Below are 22577 nucleotides of genomic sequence, written 5' to 3'. Positions count from 1 at the left end.
CCCATATTTCATTTGTATGTGGAACCCTAAAAAACCAAATGAACAAACAGATATAAAACAGTATAAATATAGAGAACAAACTGGTGGCTGACAGAGTGGAGGGAATTGAGGGGGTGGCTGAAAAAGGTGAAGAGAATTAAGAAGTACAGATTTCTAGTTATAAGATAAATCATAGGGATGAAAAGTACAGCATAGGTAATACAGTCAATAATACTGTATTAACATTGCATGGTGACAGATGGTAACCACATTTATCATGATGAGCACAGTGGCATAATGTACAGATTTGTCAATTCACTGCTATATACCTGAAATTAATGTAACATTGTATGTCAACTATACTTTAATTAAAAAAAAATACCAACATTAATAAACTATAATGTACTATGTACCAGCACTTTATTATATCATTTAACCTTCACAGTAAGTCTGTGAGGGGGTACTATTTTCAGAACTTAGCAGAATTCCTAGTATATTACAGGTGCTCAATAAATATTTGTTGAATGAGTAAATTCTTATTTTACAGATGAGGTAATTGAGGATTCAGAGGAAGATTCTGGAGCTAAGGGGTGGAGATCCGACAAGTAGCTATTGTTACACAATGCTGCCTTTGGGCTGCATTTCTAAGAATAGATACGCATGTATGAAGTCTTTTTTCTTTACATGATGAACTTTTTCAAAAGCTTTCACATCTTTTCACTCAAAGTGCTTTAACTTCTGAACTTCTGATGTCAGACAAGAATACAGAATCTACTGTTTTATTTCTTATTCTTAATTTCCTCCTCAAGTTCTGATTTCATATTATCTCATTAATTTTTGGGATAAACAACAAAGTGACAAAGATGATAAAAATTATCACGAGGAAGCAAAAACACATTTTCCTATCACTTTCAAGAACCCAAACTGCCTTACCAAGACTCGAAGAGATGATGACCTCACATGCCTGTTGATTTCATCCACCCACTGATGACAGATGGAACTGGGCGAGATGATCAAAGTTGCTCTTGTTGATACTGGCTCCATCGCAACAAGGCAGTGGGGGCAGTAAAAAGGTTTAATCTTCAAATTCTTCTCTTCATAATTCACACATTTTGCATGTTGCCATAGGTGGCACTTCAGGCACTGAACACGAGGTTTACGGTCTACTTGGTCAAGTTCACCACATATGCACTCAAAGCGATAATCAGAGGAATTACAGGGACTCATCACAGTAGACTGTGGCATATCACCATCAGCAGGTGATTCAGCTTGGTCTCCTGCTGCATGTTCTTGCTTTCCTTCAAAGATACATGTACTTTTAGATGTGGTAACATCAGTAATTCCAGAGTCACTGGTAGCTGGACACTGATCTTGTGAACTGAGACTGATGTTAGGCTGATCTTTTCCCTTTTTTGTGGATGGAACAGGCTTTTTCCTGAATTTACTACGATTTTTCCGAGCCTTATAGTAATAATAGTAAGGATCATCATCATCATCAGATGTGTTTGATGGTAAGTATTCAGAATCTGTGTCTTTGTTCCCTGATTTTCTGGATTCTTTCTGAATTTTCCTTGGACTCCCTACCGCCTATGAAAAATATTATTTAATTAATTTATTTCAACATAATTACATTTCTGAAATTAAATTCCCAACCTTACTTAAGAGTTTTCCATAAAAATCCAACAGTCACTCTTTGCAACCATTTTCCCAAGGGTGAATCATTCCTGATTGGTGGCTTTCAATCTGCCCCCTGTAGTCTGCAGGTCTAAAAAGGAAGGCTCTACTACTGTCTAAGTAAAATTTGAGGAGAACAAGAATTAGAAAGATAGGGAGCTACTAATATTTTGACATTAACCTCTTATAATTTATAGTCTGCCTAAATCAATAAAAGGCTAATAGTTTATAATACATAAATATACAAACTAGGGCCATTAGAAACATATGAAATACTAAAATATAGCATTTAAAGAAAATGAAAGTTAATCAATTAGTTACTGCAATTAGCAAATAAATTCCTTCTTTGTCCTTTCCACCTGTGTCCCTTTCTGAAATTATTCACTGGATACCAATTTTGTGCCAGGCATAGTGTTAGATGCTAGGGACAGAAATATGAGTATTTAGCTCCGTGTCTCCAAGGGGTCTGTTGGAAATGGAAGAACAATAAAAAGTGAAACAACGGTACAGGAATGTGTAAGAAGAGGAGTATATAACAGAGGAGCTGTGACAGGGTGGTAGGTGCCAGCAACAGCTTCCTAGAAGTGATGTCAGAGCTGAGGTCGAACAGAGGAGTTGGGACACTTAAAATAAAATGAATGACATTAATGGAAGATTTCCCTTTTTTAGTAACAGAAGGATTACTAGATGCACAGATGTTCATTGCAGCCTTCTACCCTGGCTGGGGAAAATGCTGGGAGACTCCCTATTCCAAAAAATGAACTTTATAATCTGCCATTTCTTTCACAGTAGACAAGTTGATAGTCCCACACTTTGACCTGTCATTAATTTTTACCCAAATTATTTATTTATCTACTTTTTAAAAAGATTTTATTTATTTGAGAGAGAGCAAGAGAGACCACAGAGGGAAAGGGGTTGGGAGAAGCAGACTCCCCGGTAAGCAAGGAGCCTAATGCAGGCCTCGACCCCGGGACCCTGAGATTAGGACCCGAGCCAAAGGCAGATGCTTAACCAACTGAGCCACCCTGGCACCCCTATTTATTTTTTTAAAGTTAGTCAGTTTACTTATTTATGGTAATCTCTATACCCAATTTGGGGCTTGCACTTATGACCCTGAGATCAAGAGCTGCATACTGTTCTGACAGAGCCAGTCAAGTGCCTCCTTTACCTGATTTATGTATGCATAGCTATGTAACTAATTTTTTTAAAAAGCAAATTTGAAATTAATAGCCCCCAAAATAGCAGTTTTTAAACAAAATATCAAAATTTCATATGATGATGCCATGGGAAAAATGAGAATTTATATAAGAAACTGAAAATGTATATGAAGAGCTAAGCACATGTAAGATATCTAATACTATAGAACAATGCCTGGGTGGCTCAGTCGGTTGGTTAAGCATCTGTCTTCAGCTCACATCATGATCCCAGCGTCCTGGGACTGAGCTCCATGTCAGTCTCCTTGCTTAGTGGGGAGTTTGCTTCTCCCTCTGCCTGCTGGTCCCTCTGCTTGTACACTCTCTCTCTCTGACAAATAAGTAAAATCTTAAAAAAAAAAAAAAAGAAACTATAGAACAGATTTTTTTTGAACTGCTGACAACAGCATAATGAATATAGAGTTGTTTTACTTATTTATTTCTTCCTTTTTAAAAAATATATTTTTAAGAGTTATTTTAAACTTTATATATGCTTAACCTACTAATACAATTCACTCTGTAAATACTTACTGAGTATATTTGCTATGTGCCAAGCATTCTTCTCTGGGTTTAGTAAACAAAATAATGTTTCTACTCTGATGACATGTATATTCAGGAAGTAAAAAAGTAAGTCACAGCCATATGTGATTTTCTTGGTTTGTTTTTTACCCTCAGTCTCTAAGAGCCTCGGTATCAAGTGGGATCTGTCAATGCCTTCCATAAGGCAACACATATAGCAACTAAACAAATATTCTGTTACCTGTTTTTTTGTTTTATCACATATATCCTCTTCCTTGTAATTCTTCCCCAATGTAAAAGTTCCAGAAAAACCATGGCCTTTGATCTGTTTCACAAGACCTTCAAAAATTAAACATTTCAGCATCCGTTTCAGAAGACTCCTGTTCCGCTGAACATCGTATCTATATATAGAACTGACATACTTATAGATGGAAAGGATGGAAACTCCTTTCTTTCCATTCATTTCTTTCACAGCTGTCAGGATCATCACACGTGTAGCTACATGCAAAAGGATATGCTAACTCAGTCAAAATAATTAAAATTAAAAAAAATAGAATGCAATTAATCTTAATATGCATTAAGAACTTAAGAAAAAATAAAACAGATTTACTGAAGATATGTTGTCTGCATACCACCATTTTGAAGAATATGTAATGAAAACTTATCTCATTAACAAATTACCGTAATGGAAATAACTTAAGGAAAAATTACTCATTATTTTGTTAATCTGACAAAGCAACTATCATTTAAAATTGTATTTTAAAAAACCTCTCACAATTATCTATGTATATGCTACCACGAGTAAGGGAGACACTCATCTGCTAGCAGAATTTGAAGTAGCTATGCCTGAAAATAAACAAAGCCTGGTTTAAACTGTAAGATAAAGAAATTCAAAAATAAAAAACTGAACAAGAAATATCTAGACTAAAAAAGAACGAAGCAATCAAGTGAAAGACTAAATCTTTACTTTTGTTAAGATAACATGACTTGTAACTGACTCCATTTATACAAAGTATGAACAACTATGTAAACAATTATAACAATTATAATAATCATAACAATTACAAGATAGCTCCATATAAGGAATGCAAGAACTATAACAAAGATGACTGTAAAAACATTTTTTTAAAAGAGATTTCATACTTACGTGGGCACTGAACTTTTTCTTTTGGTTCAAATTCCATATTCTGGGTTTCTGTGTTTTTTACTTTTCCTCCAGAATAATGTGATGGAATGAAATAATTCACCACTTTTCCCTGATATAAACAACATTCAGTAGTCACACAGTGTTTTCCTTTCAGTAACTGGAGTTGCTTATTAAAATTAACCCTCCTTCTATTAAGGAGATGCAATAGAGTTGTAAAAAATGATGAAAAGAAAGAGCTAAAATGCTATTCATACATACAAACTTTATTTTTTATCTCAGAAGTTTACTGCTAGCTATCACTTTTTAAAATTGTACATATTATCTTAAATTACCTAAATGTTTAATTACCTTAAATTACCTAAATTAACTTTTCAAGGCTTGTTTAAATATGGAATTAATATAGAAGTTACCGACAGTTAACTGTTATATATTCCAGTTACATATTCCAAATCTTTTTTTTTCTTTTTACAATGAAATAGGTATTTTCTATTCTGTACTCAAATCTACAAGGTTAACTCTGCAAACCTGACCCTATCAGAAGATCACATTATCACTAAAGTTGTGAGCCCAGTGGGCCCTACAGGTAATCAATTATCCCCTTAACTAGTATGTTTTTAGATTTGGTTATTGGAAATTATGAGCTATGAGCTGCATCTGCCTTAGTGGAGTTGTTCCCCCCCCCACCATAAACTCTAAAATTTGTGCTTTTAAACAAAATTACACATTTTGGAACAAGAACTTGGAGTTTGATTCATTTAACAATCTAATTACTAATTATTAGATTCTATGATTTATAGATCTGTGGTTTGTGCAATTAAAAAAAAAATCACGCAAAAATATTTAATGGTAATGTGGAGGCTTGCAGTACTGAAGTAACAGTACTTCCCCTAAACGCTTCCCTGCCAACTAGAAGGAAGCTCGGTGAGTGACAGCACAACCCCTTCCTACCTGTCCAACCTCACTTACAAAAACCCTGCCAGGTCACAAACATCCTATTCTCTGTGCCCACTTGAAGTTAACTAATAACTTATAAAAATCATTGGCCTATGAGTAAACGGAGTGTTGGCTTAAGTGCCAAGCAAATGTTGGCCATATGATGCTTTTTGAGAACATATGTCCCCTGCTTTCTCAGCCCTATGGTATTCCTCCTACCTCGGGAAGAGTGAGAGCATCTTGTTTGACATCCTGTCGAGTATGTGTCAGAATCAGAGCCAAAACCTCCACTGTCTTTCCAAGACCCATCTCATCTGCTAAGATGCCACCAAGCAACTGTGGCCCAGCATTTGGGTAATCACGGATGATGCTAAAGGAAAAAACAAGAAAAACATATCACAGGAATGCAAGTAAAAATTATACTATTCCTAAAAAAACCTGGAAGAAATCCATAAAAGCCCAAGTTTTTAAAAACTACATTTTAGGGTGAAACAATTTGAAACCCTAGGTCCTGAATAAAGAACTGTGATAAAAAATGGCCAGAGCTGATAACTAAGTGTGCGGAGTGGTACTGGTAAATGCCTATCATGTTTTTCTCTTCTATAAATAACAGGAAGCATATCTGCGTTCTTTTGTGTCTGTGAATAAAAAGTTAGGAGGACCATAACTGCAGATTCACCCAATATATTATTATATTTAGTGACTCCTAAGACTTTTCTAATAGAAATTAACGTATTTAATGAAAATGTAAAAATTGGTCCATAACATTAAGATTATAATCTCTTTAAACGTCAATAACTAAGCATCTTAAGTCTATTATATTGTATTCATTTACTGAAAAATGACAGGCATTATTAATTTCTTGTTTGCCCTACCTATAAAAATGGTAAAAATATGAAGTCTAACAAAACTTTAACTTAGTATTTCTTCATCAGGTTTTTGTCAAAGGTTCAAGTTACTGGTAGACATATGCTCCCAATCTCATACAGCTTTTCATAATATTTATTTCTAATACCAAGCTCATGAAGTTTGTCTTACCAGCCTGTATATGGATTATAGTAGAGTTTCAAACCCTCAGATGTAACAATCTCACGCCATAAGAAGTGCAGGGCATTTTCTAAAGAAAAATATAACCGTAAGAGTAAGTTACTGTTTGTCTTCCCTTCTGCAGACAATCACATTAAAATACAAGTAAGTTAGCAGTCAGGATACCCTGGGAAGCCACATACACATGGGAAAAGGTTAGGATCTCACTCTTTTCTGAAGATCTTATTCTTGTGTTTATTCTCTTCTTTTCTTGGGACACCAATATTTTCTACATAAACAAGTGTTAAGATAGAAAAACAAAATACAGCAAATCACAGAGGTTTAATAGGAAAAGAAAACTAGGATGTGTAACCAGCTCCTACCTAATAAAGGAGAGTAGCTTATCCTTTATAAATCCTTCAGGAAGTTGCCTAAAGTTTTTAAATAACTCAATAGACATAGGCTAGTGGGCTAATACATTAACCTAAATCAGACCCAACCTTTTACATGGGTCTGAGAGTAGGAGGAAAGGCTTATTGCTTAAGTGAGGAAAAAATATCCTAAAACACTGAAGTACTGTGTGTATTTCAATCAAAATCTTTCACTATCCTTTCCCTTAAAAATTTAAGTTGTTTAAATCACCTGACAAATTAGGAAGTACATCTCTACCCACCAGTGAAAAGGCAAGTAATTTTTTGTTGTCTTCTTTACGGATTGATAGATGAAATAGGAATACAGATGTACAGGGTTTATAAAATGAAAACATTAAAAGATAAAAACTTCAATTTATGGGAGCCACAGGGAATATAAATATTAAATGATACATGGGATTTAATCAAGAAAATCTGCTCTAAGGAGAAAAAAGAATGGATTACTGGTACATGCAGCATGGTTAAATCTCAAAAATATTATGTTGAAAGAGGCCAACTTCCCTTCAGCCTGAAGTGTCCATACTTTGCCATTCTGTTTATCATTTCAAAAAGAGGGAAACCTAATTTATGGTAGCAGCAGTTGCCTCCTAAGGGGCTGAAGTAGAACTGACTGGGCCATGAGGGAACTTTCTGGGGTGATGGAAATATTTCATGTCAGCATGCACAAAAGATATAAAAGAAATCAGTAAAATCAATTTTAACAATTTTATTTAGCATAATACAACCAATATCTTACCATTTCAATATGTAATCAATATAAAAATTATTAATGAGATATTTGGCATCCTTTTTTTGTCCTATCTGAAATCTGGCATATATTTTAAACTTACAACACATAATTTGGAAGCCACTTCAAGTTTCAAGAGACATGGGTGGCTAGTGCCTTCTGAGAAAATCTGGTTCTATGTCTTAATTGGGTCAATGGTGACACAGATACACAGACTTGTGCAAATTTATCAAACTGTGCCCTAAAGATCTGTGCATTTTATTAAGTTATAATTTGATAAAATTACTTAAAGAAACATTATTGCACTTTGGAGAAAAAATAGTCCAGTCTATGGGAGACTACATAGCTAACAGTTTCTTCAATGGATAAATTAAGAGAAAAGACAGAATGTAAGGAGACAAAAATCTATGGATTACAGAAATTTAAGAGACAACAACTAATTCCAATGCATGAATGCTACTGGTTTCAGATTTGACTCAATTGTTAGAAAGACAAATAAAGAAATAAAAAGGGGAGGAGAAAAGATGATAGAGAGGGGAGAGATTTGGCAATTTAAAGGAATTACTGGGTTTAAAAAGCTATTATAAGATTCATCTGTTGAAAGGAACCCTTTCCATTATAACATATATATATATATATATATATACACATACACACATATATTTTGTATCTGTTTAAAGGAATCCTTTCTTTAATAAACTGAAATATTATTAGATTAAATGATATGCTATGTGAAATTATTATTTCAAAATAATTTATAATAAGGGATGAGGGGGAGTGGCAAGAAATAATGTTGGCTATAAACGGATATTTAAAAATAAAAAAATTTTTAAAAAAGAATTTTGTTGGATAAAGTACAAACTGGAACCTACAGGAGAAATAAGAGCTATCCACCATTAAAATAAATCTATATGGAGTGAAATAGTTAACATTTCACTTCCTAGAATCACAAAAATCCCACCTCATGCATATCTCTTTAAAGATAATGATAAAGAAGTGGCGTAAGTGATGCCCATAAATTTACTTTTATGAAAACTCTTAATAGATAACATTCTTTTTTATTATTTATTTTATGGAGCAAAGAAAATAAATGCAAAGCTAGGAGAATCAGTCACACATTAGAATCCCACTTTTGTAAATTTGCTTTCTGTTGCTAAGATTCATCATCATTGTGAAGCCTCTAGCAGATGATTAGGAAGATTCCCATCTGGGGGAGACGAACCATGAGAGGCTGTGGACTCTGAGGAACTGAGGGTTTTGGAGGGGACAGGAGTGGGAGGTTGGGTGAGCCTGGTGGTAGGTACTGTGGAGGGCCCGTATTGCATGGAGCACTGGGTGTGGTGCATAAACAATGAATTCTGGAACACTGTAAAGAAATTTAAAAAATAGATAAAAATTAAAAACAAAATGAAAAGAGATTCACATCTGATCAGGTTCCAAAAGCAATTCTTAGATGGAAAGGCATGTAAAAAATGAATTTTTAAAAATTCCAATCAAGACATCCCTTATTTGGGCAAGAAAAATTAGTTCAAACAGTTATAGATGAGGAAACCCACCAACGAATTTCTCTAGTTTCAATTTTAAAGAATTTCTTAGACTATCATTTTGTTCGTAGTAAAACCTATTCTACTCTAACTTTTCAGTATGATTTGTTTAACAATGTCCCCCATCCTAATTATCTCTTATATAATCCCTCTGATCAATCTGCCTTTCTTTAAGCATCTTATACTTGCCACTAGTAGGAGGGCTTCTGAAACGCTCTTGTCGTAGCATCCAATTGACAGCCTCTCTCTGGTATGGTCTCAACACAGGAATCAATGCAGGATGCTGGACATCCACTTGGATGGACTGTGCTTCTTGCTGATGTGTTTGCTTCACAAACTGATAGAGCTCATCAATATCCTGTCCTTCTGGCTCACTCTCTGAATCATCCTCATCCTCTTCCAACACATCTGTACATCCAACAACAAATGTACTCAAAACAACCCAATCCACCTTTTATAACTATAAGCAATTCTTATTCTAAAAACATGCTACGCACTTTTCCATCTCTGGGGCCTTGCTCAGTGTGTTCTGGGACTGGAAGAACCCTAACCTTAATTCTTCGCGGATCAAAAAAATCTACCTTTCAAGATAGTTCAGCTTTTTCCATGGCATTTTCTTTTTGTTTTTCCTGGTTAGAATTAATGTTCTCCTCTGTGTTCGTGTAATGCTCCTCTACTTTGGATACAGTGATACGCTGCAATCTGTCTAGCAGAGCAATCATTTATGTGTATTCTTCCCTTGTGCACTGAAATGTTATGCAAAAGCTGTCTTTTGTTTTTATAGTTCCTCAGAGCACCTCACACATGCTTTGCCCATTGCAGATATTTAAAAAACATAAACATTTGAATATAAAGATCTTTTGCAGTTTATAAAGGGTAATTTACTTTACTTTTACATTTTAACATAAAATTCCTGGGACGCCTGGGTGGCTCAGTTGGTTAAGCAGCTGCCTTCGGCTCAGGTCATAATCCCAGCGTCCTGGGATTGAGTCCCGCATCAGGCTCCTTGCTCAGCAGGGAGCCTGCTTCTCCCTCTGCCTCTGCCTGCCATTCCGTCTGCCTGTGCTCGCTCTCTCCCTCTCTCTCTCTGACAAATAAATAAAATCTTTAAAAAAAAAAAATAAAATAAAATAAAATTCCTATGCAGACAAAATTTTTCTATGTCTAGTAAGACAAGGGTTCCCATTTTATTTCTTATGCTAAAAAAGGATAGGCATTTGGTAGTAGCAGGAGCCCACTAGGAGATCAGCGCTTAAGCCATTAGTACAAATTTATAAAAAATATGATATATTTGTTGGGCCCAAGAGCCCTGTGGAAAAGACTGGTGCCTACTATACCATGAAAAAAATTTCAAAATCTTGAATGAATGTACAAACCCACTTTAGCTTATGAATTATTTCTCAAAATAGTTAGTTCTCAAAAATTTAGTTCCCCAAAAGGCCTATCCACTTTAATGGAACATACCTCACATGCCATAGGATGAAGACTATATCACAAAATAAATAATTTACTTTTTTCAATAAAAAAATATGCCATGTGAGATTTTAAAAATTTTACAATTGATGCCTAGTTACATGTGTGGTTATTTCAGACTTTTACTATATTTGTGTTATCTAGTACTGATAACTAAATTGAAGTTTTCCTCTGAAATCCTGACATATTCCTCTGAAACGCCCAACTTGTATTATTTTTAAAAGACAGAATAATTCTTTGCAACATTTTAAAAACTCTAGATGTATTTAAAAGTATCCCTTCCAATTCTGAAACTAGAGATTTTCCTCTTTTTAAGTCTTCAACATGCAAATGATTTAATTTTATTAGTATTTTTTTTAATTAAGTAGGCCAACATGAGGCTTACAGTCATGAACTTGATATCAAGAGTCACATGCTCTACCGAATGAGGTAGCTGGGCACCCCCACTTTTATTAGTATTATGAAGCTTTGCAAAGAATGCACTCAAGAAACAATTCAACAGTCAAGCTTAGAAACTGACCTCCCAAATATTCCAGTATGAAATGTTCTGTAATTTGCACCTGAAATAATGCTGACCCACCATGAGCAGGGCTTGGAGAATATGAGCTGTTTTTCCAGTAGTGTTGATGGGCTGCACCAAGCCATCCACACTCTCCCCTTGGAAACCAATGGCAGACAACTCTGAAGCTGCAGTCCTGACCAAGGATACAACATCTTGCCAAGAAACAGGAGGATAGTTAACTGGTCTTTAAGGAAAGCAGGCTCTTGAGATTATTTGTCAGACTGCAAAGGAGAGGTGGAATAAGGGCAGCCAAGAATCTCTGGCCATGACAAAATAAAAGCAAAAGAATAATGCAAAAATTCCAATCAGCTCAGATCCCTTTAGATTCTACTGACTGCAAACACTTCTTGAGTACTTACTATAGCTAAGCACAGTATTTAGCAAAGAAAGACACAAATTAGTGGGGGCATTTCAGATACATGTAATTTTGTCATATCATGATTTTATAGAGATTGTTTAATTTTATTACAGTTTTATTGTTTTTCTGCTTGTTATATATACGATTTGGGAAAAACCCACAACTCATAAAAGTAACAGCCATTTTTAATTTACCTGGAATAACAAAATTGTGTAACTTTTCCATCACTCTTTTCATGAGTTGATTGAACTTCTTCATTCTTGAATTGGCATCACTCAAAAAGTCTAGTTTCGCTAGGCCACCTTCCAAAAGATAAATTCCAACCTACAAAAAATTAATCAACATAAACATAGTTTTAATTGTACTAATACATTCTTTATGAGGACATGAAAAAAATGTTTTCTAACCATTACTGTTTTTAAATGTATTCATAGTATTTGGCCCATAAACATTACATACATACCTACCAAATCTCCCTCACAAACTTTTACTTTCAACAACAAATTCATTTTTACTTTCAATACAGTGCCTACTAAGTGAGATGCACCATTCAAGTTGCTAGAAAAACTACTTTCTAAACTAGAACTGAACCTGGGAGAATGTGATGAGAATACTAATTCTACCTACCAAGTCAATGATTTCCAGACTTTATCAGTATCAGAATAATCAATGAAGCTGGTAAAAATGCAGATTTTCCCCAGAAGATTCTGACACACATCGGGTTTTTTTTTTTTTTTTAATTAACATATAATGTACTATTTGTTTCAGCGGTACAGGTCTGTCAATCATCAGTCTTACATAATTCATAGCACTCACCATAGCACATACCCTCCCCAGTGTCCATCACCCAGCAATACTCTCTCCCCCAACACCGCCCCCCCCCCGAGATTAAGAGTCTCCTGTTTCCTGAGATTAAGAGTCTCTTATGGTTTGTCTCCCTCACGATCCCATCTCGCTTCATTTTCTCCTCCCTTCCCCCTACAATCCCCTGCCCTGCCTCTCCAATTCCTCATATCAGAGAGATCATATGATAATTGTCTTTCTCTGATTGACTTATTTCACTTAGCATAATACCCTCCAGTTCCATCCACGTCATTGCAAATGGCAAGATTCTGGGGTTTTTGATGGCTGCATAGTATTCCATTATATACATGCCACATCTTCTTTATCCATTCATCTGTTGACAGACATCTAGACTCTTTCCATCGTTTGGCTATTGTGGACATTGCTGCTATGACATCCGGGTGCACATGCTCCTTCGGATCACTACATTTGTATTTTTAGGGTAAATACCCAGTAGTGCTATTGCTGGGTTGTAGGGTAGCTCTATTTTCAACTTTTTGAGGAACCTCCATGCTGTTTTCCAGAGTGGCTGCACCAATTTGCATCCCCACCAACAGTGTAGGAGGGTTCCCCTTTCTCCACATCCTCACCAACATCTGTCGCTTCCTGAGTGATTAATTTTAGCCATTCTGCCTGGTATGGGATGGAATCTCACTGTAGTTTTGATTTGTATTTCTTAAGCAGAGTCAGGCTTGGGAATCCCTATTACTAGATCAAACACTAAAATGTACAGGAAAACAGATCTTGATTAAGGTACTATATCTTGATTCTGATAAAACAATGCAGTATGAAGTTCCGCAGTCAAAAGATTTGAAGTTGAATACTGGCATTGGTATTTAAGAGCTAAAACCCAGGCAAAGTAACTGATTTATTTTGACCCAAATGCTGTTACTTGCAAACGAGAGAAGCGTATATGAGATAGCCTATATAATACAATTTTAAAACTTCCTAATGGTAGATACTCAACAAATGCATCTTCTTTCATTTCCCTATGTTATCCTGGACCTGATTCCGTAATCACGGAGAGGCTCATATTCTTTTACTAAAGAACAAGAAACCAACTCAGCATTATATAGGAATGAGTAACAAAGAATTTATTTCATTATTATTTGTACTCTGCCTATGTCCACCTACAGTTAGCTTACCATAACATCACTAAATGTTTAAATATTTCTAAAAATTGGTATAAGAAAACAAAATAGATCAAGACTTGATCTATGGAGAAGGTGGACAGAACAGATACACAAGCCATGAATTCTTACGTACTTGCTATCACTGAGCCATCATTCTGGCATGCATGATCAACAAGGAGAGGGAATAAGTGGTTGCATAGTTTCATCTTCCAGGGAAGAATGAGTTACAATCTAATGCTTCTAAATTTTCTCCTTTCCTTTTGTCAGTACAGAAAGTATACTAATAGAATTGCTTTTTAATGTGAGTAAGACACACAAGACACAGTTTTCAATTGAACAAAAGTGAATTTAACATTTTAGAATTTCTTTTCAAGTTTTGGCATAAAGGCCTATTAACCTGCTTCACAGTTTATAAAGGACAGCTACTTATAGTAGCTCACGTGATTCTCAACATGACCGTATGAGGTAAAATGAATGATTATTTACATTTTACATAGAATGATGATGAAATTAGAGCATTTAAGTGATTCACATAAAGTTACTTAGTAAATAGCTGAGCCTGAAATGAATTATAAATTTACTCTTTCATTTGTTAAAAATCTGTTCAGTATCAGGGCTATACTAGGCACTGAAGATAAATGACTTCATAGTTTGCTGAAGGAGAAAAATCTAAAATGTAAGTACACTACAAGTGGCCAAGGCAAAAGTAAATGTGTATAGAGTATTATGGGGGAAGAGCATGAACACTACCCATGAATTTTAAGAAAATATCTCCCTAGAGAAGTAAACTCTGAGCTGAATATTAGAGAATGCCCAGAAGTTATTAGGGAAAAGGAAGGGAACAATCCAGGCAGAGAACCGTGAAAACAAAAGCAAAGATGCAGAAATATGGCCAGAAAATATGCAGGAAAAAAATAATTTTATAATTTCTGGAACAAAATAAAAAGCAGAGTGATAAAAGATGAGGCTGAAAAAGTAGACAAGGGGCTATGAAAGAAGGGAGTTACTTGATTCTGCAGTGAAGAATAGAATTCCATTTCATTCACATTATACCAATTCAGAGACAAAGTAGATGGAGTTCAAAAAGACAAGCAAGGGCAATGGTTAAAGGACTGCTACAAGAAGACGAAGAGATGAAAACACATTGAGAGTAGAGCTGGAAGGGACGAATACGGGATATCTTGAAAAAGGACAGCCTAGAAATGCTCACCTACAGCATACATTTCTTACAGTTATTGAAAGCCCAAAATAAAGTACACCCTGAAACTTAATAATGATAGGCTTATTTCTGGCTTTTTAGGCCGTCCTTCTGAGTTAACTTCAAAATGGGAATGCCAAACGCAGAAGAACCTTAAAAGACACCACAGAATTTGAGTACCTTGATCATGTGATTTCCTTCTGGTTTTTGGTAAAGTTTTATTCTTCTTTTCTTTTGTAGCCACCCCAAATCTTCTAACATTTCACCACTGAAGGATGATTCCACTCTAATACCCTTGTCACAAATACTAATTGGCTCACTGAGTCCTTTTTCTTGTTTCTCTACATCTTCACATTCTGAATTAACATAGATCAGGAAATGACTGCTTGACTCTGAACTCATCAGTGTAAAACTCCTTTCAGAAAAATGTTCAATTAAACTCTGTTCAGGAAGAAGCTGAAGAGTTAATTCTCCCAGAAATGCCTTCCAAGAATTGTCGAAGTGATAGGGAGAAATCACGATATTCAGCTTTGCAGATAAAGGAGAAAAAATGCCACCAGTTTCTTCTTTATCCTTCGATTTTGAGATGCTCACTGCCTCGGAACACCTCTTCTTATCTTGGTGAGCCACTTCTTCCTTTAGACTATCATCTAGGATGATACAGTGAGCAGAAGAGAAATCTGAACCCGATGAGGGGTGCTCATCATCAGTTAGCGTGAGAGGTTCATTCCTTCTGTCTTCATGCATATTCCAATGAAGCTGCTGCTGCTTTTCCTCATCAACTCTCACTGGAGGAGCACGTTTCCGCCGGCTACTCATTTTCAAGTATTTTTTGGTTGGTAAATATGAACTCTAGAAGACAAATGCAACAAGTAAGCATTCCAACAGAAGATTTAAGTATCAAAGTGTGCCCTTATGAACAACTCACCATAAACTAATGCCCCCCCAACATAACATTGAAATCTTAGAGAGATATATAAAGCAATGGTTAATTTTTTTTTAAATAAGTCAAATACAGCTAAGAAATACACTGACCATAATCTCATGTATCAAAGAAATTCTAATGGTTTTACTGATCCTTTAATGGATAAATTTAATAAAGACAATATGTTATATAAAATAAAACACATTCTAAAAATACATATAATAAGCAGCATGACAGTAAGGTAAATCTCCCAAATAGCCTGGAAATGTGTATTTGAAGAATTTAGTAACATTTAAACTCATATCATCACAACAAAAGTTCAATTTGGTTTTATAATCCTAAAGGGTTAACAAAACTTCACTTAACCTTTAACACAGTTAAAAAATTCCTAAAAATATATTTTCTCTTTCAAAAGAAGAAGCTGAAAATACAGAACATATTTCTTTTTTGTGGGTTAGCAGAAACAAGAATAGCTGGGCAAGAAATAAGGTGATGATGGCAACCAGGGGAAATGGAGCAGAGACAATAAAAGAAAAAAGAAAAGAAAAAATGTAGGAAAAAAGAAGATAGCTTTGTCATCTGAGAAGAGGAAACTGGTCTGACAGCAACTTGTATTAGGCTCAATGACTAGGAAGCCCCATTCAGGGGCTTGATCTCATGCCCTGAGCCAAAGCCAAGAGTTGAATGTTTTAACTGACTGATCCACCCAGGCACCTGGTCAATTAAATTTTCAAAGAAATTCAAAGGCAGTCAATGGGCAAAAATATCCTTTTCAAAAAACAGAGAGCTACATGCAAAAAAACGAACCTGGAGCTTTACCTCACACCACATATAAAAATTAACTTGAAATAGATCATAAACTGAAATACAAAAGCTAAAACTATAAAACTTCTAGAAGAAAATGGGATAATATATAAGTGACATTAAATTAGGCAAAACAAATTAAAATAGGGCACAAAAAGCAGAGAATATAAAAAATTGATTAAGTGAGTTTCAACAAAATTACAGATTTTGGAACTTCAAAAGGAGAGGGGAAGCCAGATGGGATGCAATATTAGTAAAACAAGTATCTGATGAAGGATTTGTATGTGGAATAAGAAAAAAAACTTTCATAAATCTGTAGTAAGACAACCTTATGAAAAAATGGAAATTTGGAAATAATTCTGAACACATACTTCATCTAAGATGATCTGTGAGTACCAAATAAGCACACGAAAATATCTTCACCACATCAGTCATTAAAGTAATGCAAATTTAACCTACATTCCACAATAAGAAACTGTGTATGCATTAGAATGGTTAAAATTTAAAAGACAGAAGAGGAAGAATAACCAAAACTGAATTTTCAAACATCAGGGAAAGTTTGTCAATTTCTTACAAAATTAAATACAAACTTTCTGTGCAGCCTAGTAATCTTACCTCTAGATATTTATGGAAGAGAAATAAAACCAAAGGAGACCGACAAAAAAGATTTACTTATTTATTTAAAGATTTTATTTATTTATTTATTTATCAGAGAGAGAGAGAGAAGAGAGAGAGAGAGCGCATGCGTGCACGAGAAAGAGAGAGCGCGCACAAGCAGGAGGAGAAGCAGGTTCCCCTCTGAGCAATGAGGCCAACACAGGACTCTATCCCAAGACCCTCGGAACATGACCCAAGGTGAAGGCAGCTGCCCAACCAATTGAGCCACCCAGACATCCTGACATAAAAGATTTAAACTTGAATGTTAATAGCAGTTTTAACAAAAGCTAAAAACTGGAAAACAACCCAAGCATCCATTACCTGGTAAATGGATAAACAGGTGGGATACTTCTCAGTGATAAACTACTGATAGAACATATGATGACACAGGTGAATTTTTAAAGCATTATGCTAAGTGAAGGAAGCCAGATGTGTAAGGCCATATGATTCTCTTTACATAAAATTCTTAAACAGGCAAGAACTTACTGATAGAAAACCGATGAGTGGTTACTAGAGGTGAAGAAGTGAGAAGAAGCAGACTTATATAGCAAGGAGCAGGAGGGAAAGATTTGGACTGACAGAAATGTTCAACTGGTGTTTACGTGATTGTATATACTTGTCAAACCTCATCAAATTGTACACTTAAATTGTTAGATTTTATTGTACATAAATTATACCTTAATAAAGCTGATTTTCAAAGTACAAACAAAAAGTAGACACAGAAAAGATTTAAAATTATTAAGAGAATGGGGCACCTGGGTGGCTCAGTCAGTTAAACGTTTGCCTTCAGCTCAGGTCATGATCCCAGGGTCCTAGGACGGAGGAGTCCATGTTGGGCTCCCTGCTCTTTGGGGAGTTTGTTCCTCTCTCTGCCCCCATCCCCCATCCCCTGCTTGTGTTTTCTCTCTCAAATAAATAAATAAAACCTTTAAAAAAAAATAAAATTATAAGAGAACATTAGGAACAGCTTTATTCTAATAAACTTGAAAAATCTAAATAAAATGAGTAATTTACTGACAAAACATAAATGAATAAAATTTATTTTCTTAGCAGTCATGCTACATGTAGTTTTTAATTTAAGTAAGATTAAATAATATCATAAACTCAGCTCCTCAGTCTCACTGGCCACACTTTAAGGGCTGAGCAGCCATATGTGATTAGTGGCTACTATACTATACAGTGCAAATACAAAACATTCTCAAAATTGCAAAAAGGCTATCAAGTAGTGCTGGTCTAAGTCAATTATGAGAATTCCGCTTCCTTAGGCGGTGCCTCCTTTATGAATGCACAGGTAATAAAGTATAAACACTCTCTTACTATGGTTAACTATAAGCATCTTACCTCCTATATTACCTTGGAAGAATAATACAGGAGGCCTCTCATAATCTATGTGTTTATCTTTGTCCAGTTCTCAACAGAATTATAAGCTAGAATACTGGAATTTGGTCATTCCGCTGGGACTTTGAAAAGCTCAGCTATATCAGCTTATTAGTTAACTATGGCCACATACAGGCTGTATAACATACCACTCCAAAGCTCAGTGTCCTGAGATAGCAATCATTTATTCTCACAGATCTGCAGGTTAGCTGGTTAGCTGAGGGTTGGCTGATCTAGCTTAGGTTTCTGGAGAAGCAGTTCAGCTTTGCTTAATGTAATTCTCATCCTCCTCCTGGGACCAGCAAAGCAACCCACAACTGTACTTATCACCATGGCTGAGGTGTAACAGTGTAAATCCAATCACACAAGTACTTTTCAAAGCGTGGTCACAGCAAAAGCACAAGGTTCCCCCAGCTAAAGTAAGTCACACAAATAGACCCAAAGTGAACAGGTAGGAAAATGCACCATATTCTCTACTGATTAGAACTGCTTATGGCAAAGAGTATGGATATGAGGTAGGGATCACATAATCTACTACATTAATATTAATATTAATATTAATATTAATAACATGACAATTATGGAACTGTTCACTCTAAAAGCCCCAAAAGCAACTGGCTAGAGAGTCTCACATCTGCAAAGCAATGTGATTTATAGGAGAAACGATTCTAATGCTAGCTTTGGCATTTACTAACTGTGTGGCATAGAAATAGTTATCTAACCTCTCTGTGCCAGTTTTCTCATTTCTAAAATGCAGATGATAGGATTATGCTTAGAAATAATGTAAGTGCAACAGTACAGTTAACAGAGATTTAGCATATATTCAGTGAGTGGTAGCTGCTATCACCATCATCTTCAGAACTATGTATTATATTTATAATAACTAAACTTTAAAGTGGCAGGATGGAGGACCATATATATGTGTGTCTCAAACTCGACTGCACATTAGAATCACCTGGGGGAATTTTTAAAAATCCTGATGCCCGGGTACTATCCTAGCCAATTAAACCAGAACTGAGCACACATTCATGAATTTAAAAACAACAACAAAAAACAACAACAACAAAAAAAAACCAACTCGTTCCAACTGACTCTTTTCTTAAGGGATTTCTATCCAGGGATAACTTCTTGAACCAAGAAGATATTATTTGATCAAAACTACTTATAACCATAATGTTAACTTGCAGCTAGTAAGTCATGTATTAGTAAAATTCTATACATTTCTAATCACATTCCAAACCCTTCTGGTGTTCTTCATACCACATGAGTCCCACTTTTGACAACTCTACTTCTTATTCCTCCCTCTTAAATATCAGAGTTCGGTGAAACACTAGTTGCAGTTTTTAAATATGGACCACACTTTAATTGTCCTACATTTAAATGTACAAAGCCTTTTCCTTGAAATGCCCTTTCACACTTTTCTACCTGTTGCTGTCCCAATCTTCCCCAGAAAACCTTCCATGACCAGGTGTATTGCATTAAGGGCCATTCCTCCTCTATCCTAAATGCTATACTGTTCTAACTGTACGACTTTGAAAGCATGAAAGCTGGGCAGGAACTGTATCCTACTCATCACTGTACCCCCAATGGCAGGTCAGTGCCAAGATGGAAATGACATACAAAAAAAAGGTGAAACAAATATCTCTAACTTCCTGAATACCTAATAACCTCCCTCTTTTTAAGATGTTTCTTTTTAGATAAGTCTCTTAACCATATTCTAGAAAATTACAGGTAATGTGAAATTATTCTTTACTATTTCTGGCCCTGAATGAGACAGAGAGCTGGCTGACCCATCTCTTCAAGAGAAAATAAAGATAGGTTATTAGAAAAATAAACACAAATTGTTGTTACTAAAACAACATAACAAATGATTACCAATTAAACTTAGATTCAGATTTTTTTCCTTCTAAATTATTACCTCTTCATTAAAAGACACACACAAATCCTGACTTACAACAAATCCATGGTAGGCCTGGATCTAGAATTTAGGAACATTAAGAAGTATTCATCTGCCACACTGCTGCCCAAGGTGAGCCTTGCGCAAACAAAGCCCAATCATTCTGGATTAGTGAAAAGCTCCTAATGATCTAGCATTAACACAATCTTTCCATAGTAGTAATTTCAGGAAGATGAGGGTATTTTCATCTACTGAACCAAAATATGTTAGTCACATAAACTTTAAAAATGCCCGCGGAAAAAGCTTTTTCACCAGCACATTCCATTTCCCCAAATCTTTGTAGGCTGAACTCTTAATAAAAGGTTTGTTTTAATAATTCTGCAAATGTAGTTCTTAGGCTTGGGCAAAGAAGATATATAGATATAGTAGCATCTTTCAAAAGTAAGCTTCTATTCTCAACTGCTAGTTTACTGGCTAACTTGACCTGGGAAGCTCTAGGAAGCACAAGGTATCCAGTACAGGCACGCTTCTCTCACTGATGCTCAACAATACTGTTTCCAGCATGGTTTCTGATCATAAACCAATGAGTCTTTCTGGTAACAGTACAAATATTATGGATCATTTCTATTCATGGGAGTTTAAACAGTGTTGCTACCAACATCCAAGAAAATAATTTTAAAGAGCTATAATGACTTTAAAATTATTGAATTTCATTCAGTTAAAGCGTTAAGGTACTTTAAATACAAGTAGGAAAATATCAAACACCTAGTTTTCCTACCCCCTGGGTCACGTAAAGTCACTAAGAAAAAAGGCACGAGCTTAATGGCCATTAATTCATAGTACTAAATCTGAAAGTGACAGTCAATCATCAAAATAACACATCATTGTTCATAAACTAGCAACGATCATGGAGTCAAAATGGACCACGTACAAGGACGGTTTTGAGAGCGAAAAGTAATTAATCTGACTCCAAAGGTAACTGAGAACTTGCAGACTAACTTGGAAGCCTCGCCTCCCTTTTACCACATTACAGCCCCGCGCACCAAGAAGCTAGGCAGCTGCCCAGATCCAGCCTCCAGGGGCGTGTGTGACGAATGGGGATACCCAGTCGGTTTTCTTCCGAAACTCAACAGCGGTTCACGGAGTCAGAGCGGGGCTGTCAGCGCCAGATCGCTCCCAGCAGGCCGGGCAAACAAGCTACCCGCGAGGCCGGGGAGCGCGACGACAGTCCCCGGGACGCAGGCCCCAGCCCCCGAGGAGAAGCACAGCCTCCTTTCCCACGGCCCTTTCTTCTCCCGGGGGAGCCGTGGCGGTTCGGAGGCCCCCAAGTCTGGGATGGGAATGGGTCGGGGAAACTCGTGCTGCGTTTCCCCCTCAGCCCTTTGGCTTCCTGGGCTCCCGAACAACCAAGTCTTCCCTTCTCGGGACCTCAATATCCGTCTGCAGGCGTCTTCAGTCCCCGACCTCTGACCCCTGACCCTCCATCACCCAAGCGCCTACCTAGGCTGGTTCGCCAAGCTTCTTGAGCCTTTATGCCCCAAGCTCCGGGGCTCTTCTAAAGTCCCCGCAGGTCCCGGGCGCGCATTCGCCACCCTCCGAACACCCGCCTCAAATGGGCACGCGCGCTTTACGCTGGTTTGTGTTGGGGTTCCCGGGGGGCCCAGAAACCACAGCTCCCAGCCGCCGGGTGCGCGCTGGAGCGTGGGGTCAAGATGAACGCGCACGTCGGAGCGCCCCGCCCCTTTTCTCCGGGAATGGCTTCAGGAGTCTCTTCTGCGCAAGTCCACACGGTTAAAGTCTGTCGGAGGATACAGTTGGAATCTCGCGATAGCGCTGCTCCGCGACATTAGTAGTACAGGATTGGCTGGAACTTTTAAGGAGGAGGCGGGAGTCTAAGCAGATATGAGGTGTGGGCGGGGCTCCCCGGAAGGGGCGGAACTCCGCTTGAAGCGAGTCACGGGGGTGGTTGGTGGCGTTGGTAAACAGGCAGAATATAGAGTTCTAAGACGCGCTTTGTTCATTACTTCTAGAAAGCAGCAGCTACCTGGGTACGGATGAAGCGTGTCTCTCTCAGAAAAGTTATCTTAAAAGACTTTTCAGGGAAATGTGAGTAAACGGTTTAAGAGAGGAGGAGACCAAAACTACGTATATTGTGCTGGGACTGGCCTTTCAATATC

The 22577-nt window shown here is 36.6% G+C and overlaps 1 protein-coding gene across 6 annotated transcripts in view; it reads right to left on the bottom strand.

Moving 5' to 3' along the window:
• Nucleotides 1-22129, bottom strand: part of SHPRH (SNF2 histone linker PHD RING helicase) — an 88912-nt gene extending 66783 nt beyond the window's left edge. For 3 of the 6 annotated variants that reach the window (XM_032339308.1, XM_032339310.1, XM_032339313.1), the window contains exons 1-9: nucleotides 21901-22128; nucleotides 14921-15592; nucleotides 11761-11890; nucleotides 9363-9581; nucleotides 6484-6562; nucleotides 5665-5815; nucleotides 4513-4621; nucleotides 3607-3863; nucleotides 913-1566 (exon numbers count right to left, since the gene is read on the bottom strand). In XM_032339308.1, the coding sequence (XP_032195199.1) occupies nucleotides 913-1566; nucleotides 3607-3863; nucleotides 4513-4621; nucleotides 5665-5815; nucleotides 6484-6562; nucleotides 9363-9581; nucleotides 11761-11890; nucleotides 14921-15559 (2238 nt within the window). In that variant the 5' untranslated portion in view covers nucleotides 15560-15592; nucleotides 21901-22128. Of the gene's footprint in view, nucleotides 1-912; nucleotides 1567-3606; nucleotides 3864-4512; nucleotides 4622-5664; nucleotides 5816-6483; nucleotides 6563-9362; nucleotides 9582-11226; nucleotides 11378-11760; nucleotides 11891-14920; nucleotides 15593-21443; nucleotides 21879-21900 lie in introns of those variants that run through there. The other 3 variants (XM_032339311.1, XM_032339309.1, XM_032339314.1) reach the window with 3 other exon arrangements.
• Between the last annotated feature and the right edge of the window lie 448 nt (nucleotides 22130-22577).

This window comes from Mustela erminea, chromosome 4 (genome assembly GCF_009829155.1).
Source record: "Mustela erminea isolate mMusErm1 chromosome 4, mMusErm1.Pri, whole genome shotgun sequence".
Classification (NCBI taxonomy): Eukaryota; Metazoa; Chordata; class Mammalia; order Carnivora; family Mustelidae; genus Mustela; species Mustela erminea.
The sequence above is the reverse complement of the archived record's forward strand: the minus strand, read 5'-3'. Positions and strand labels throughout refer to the sequence as shown.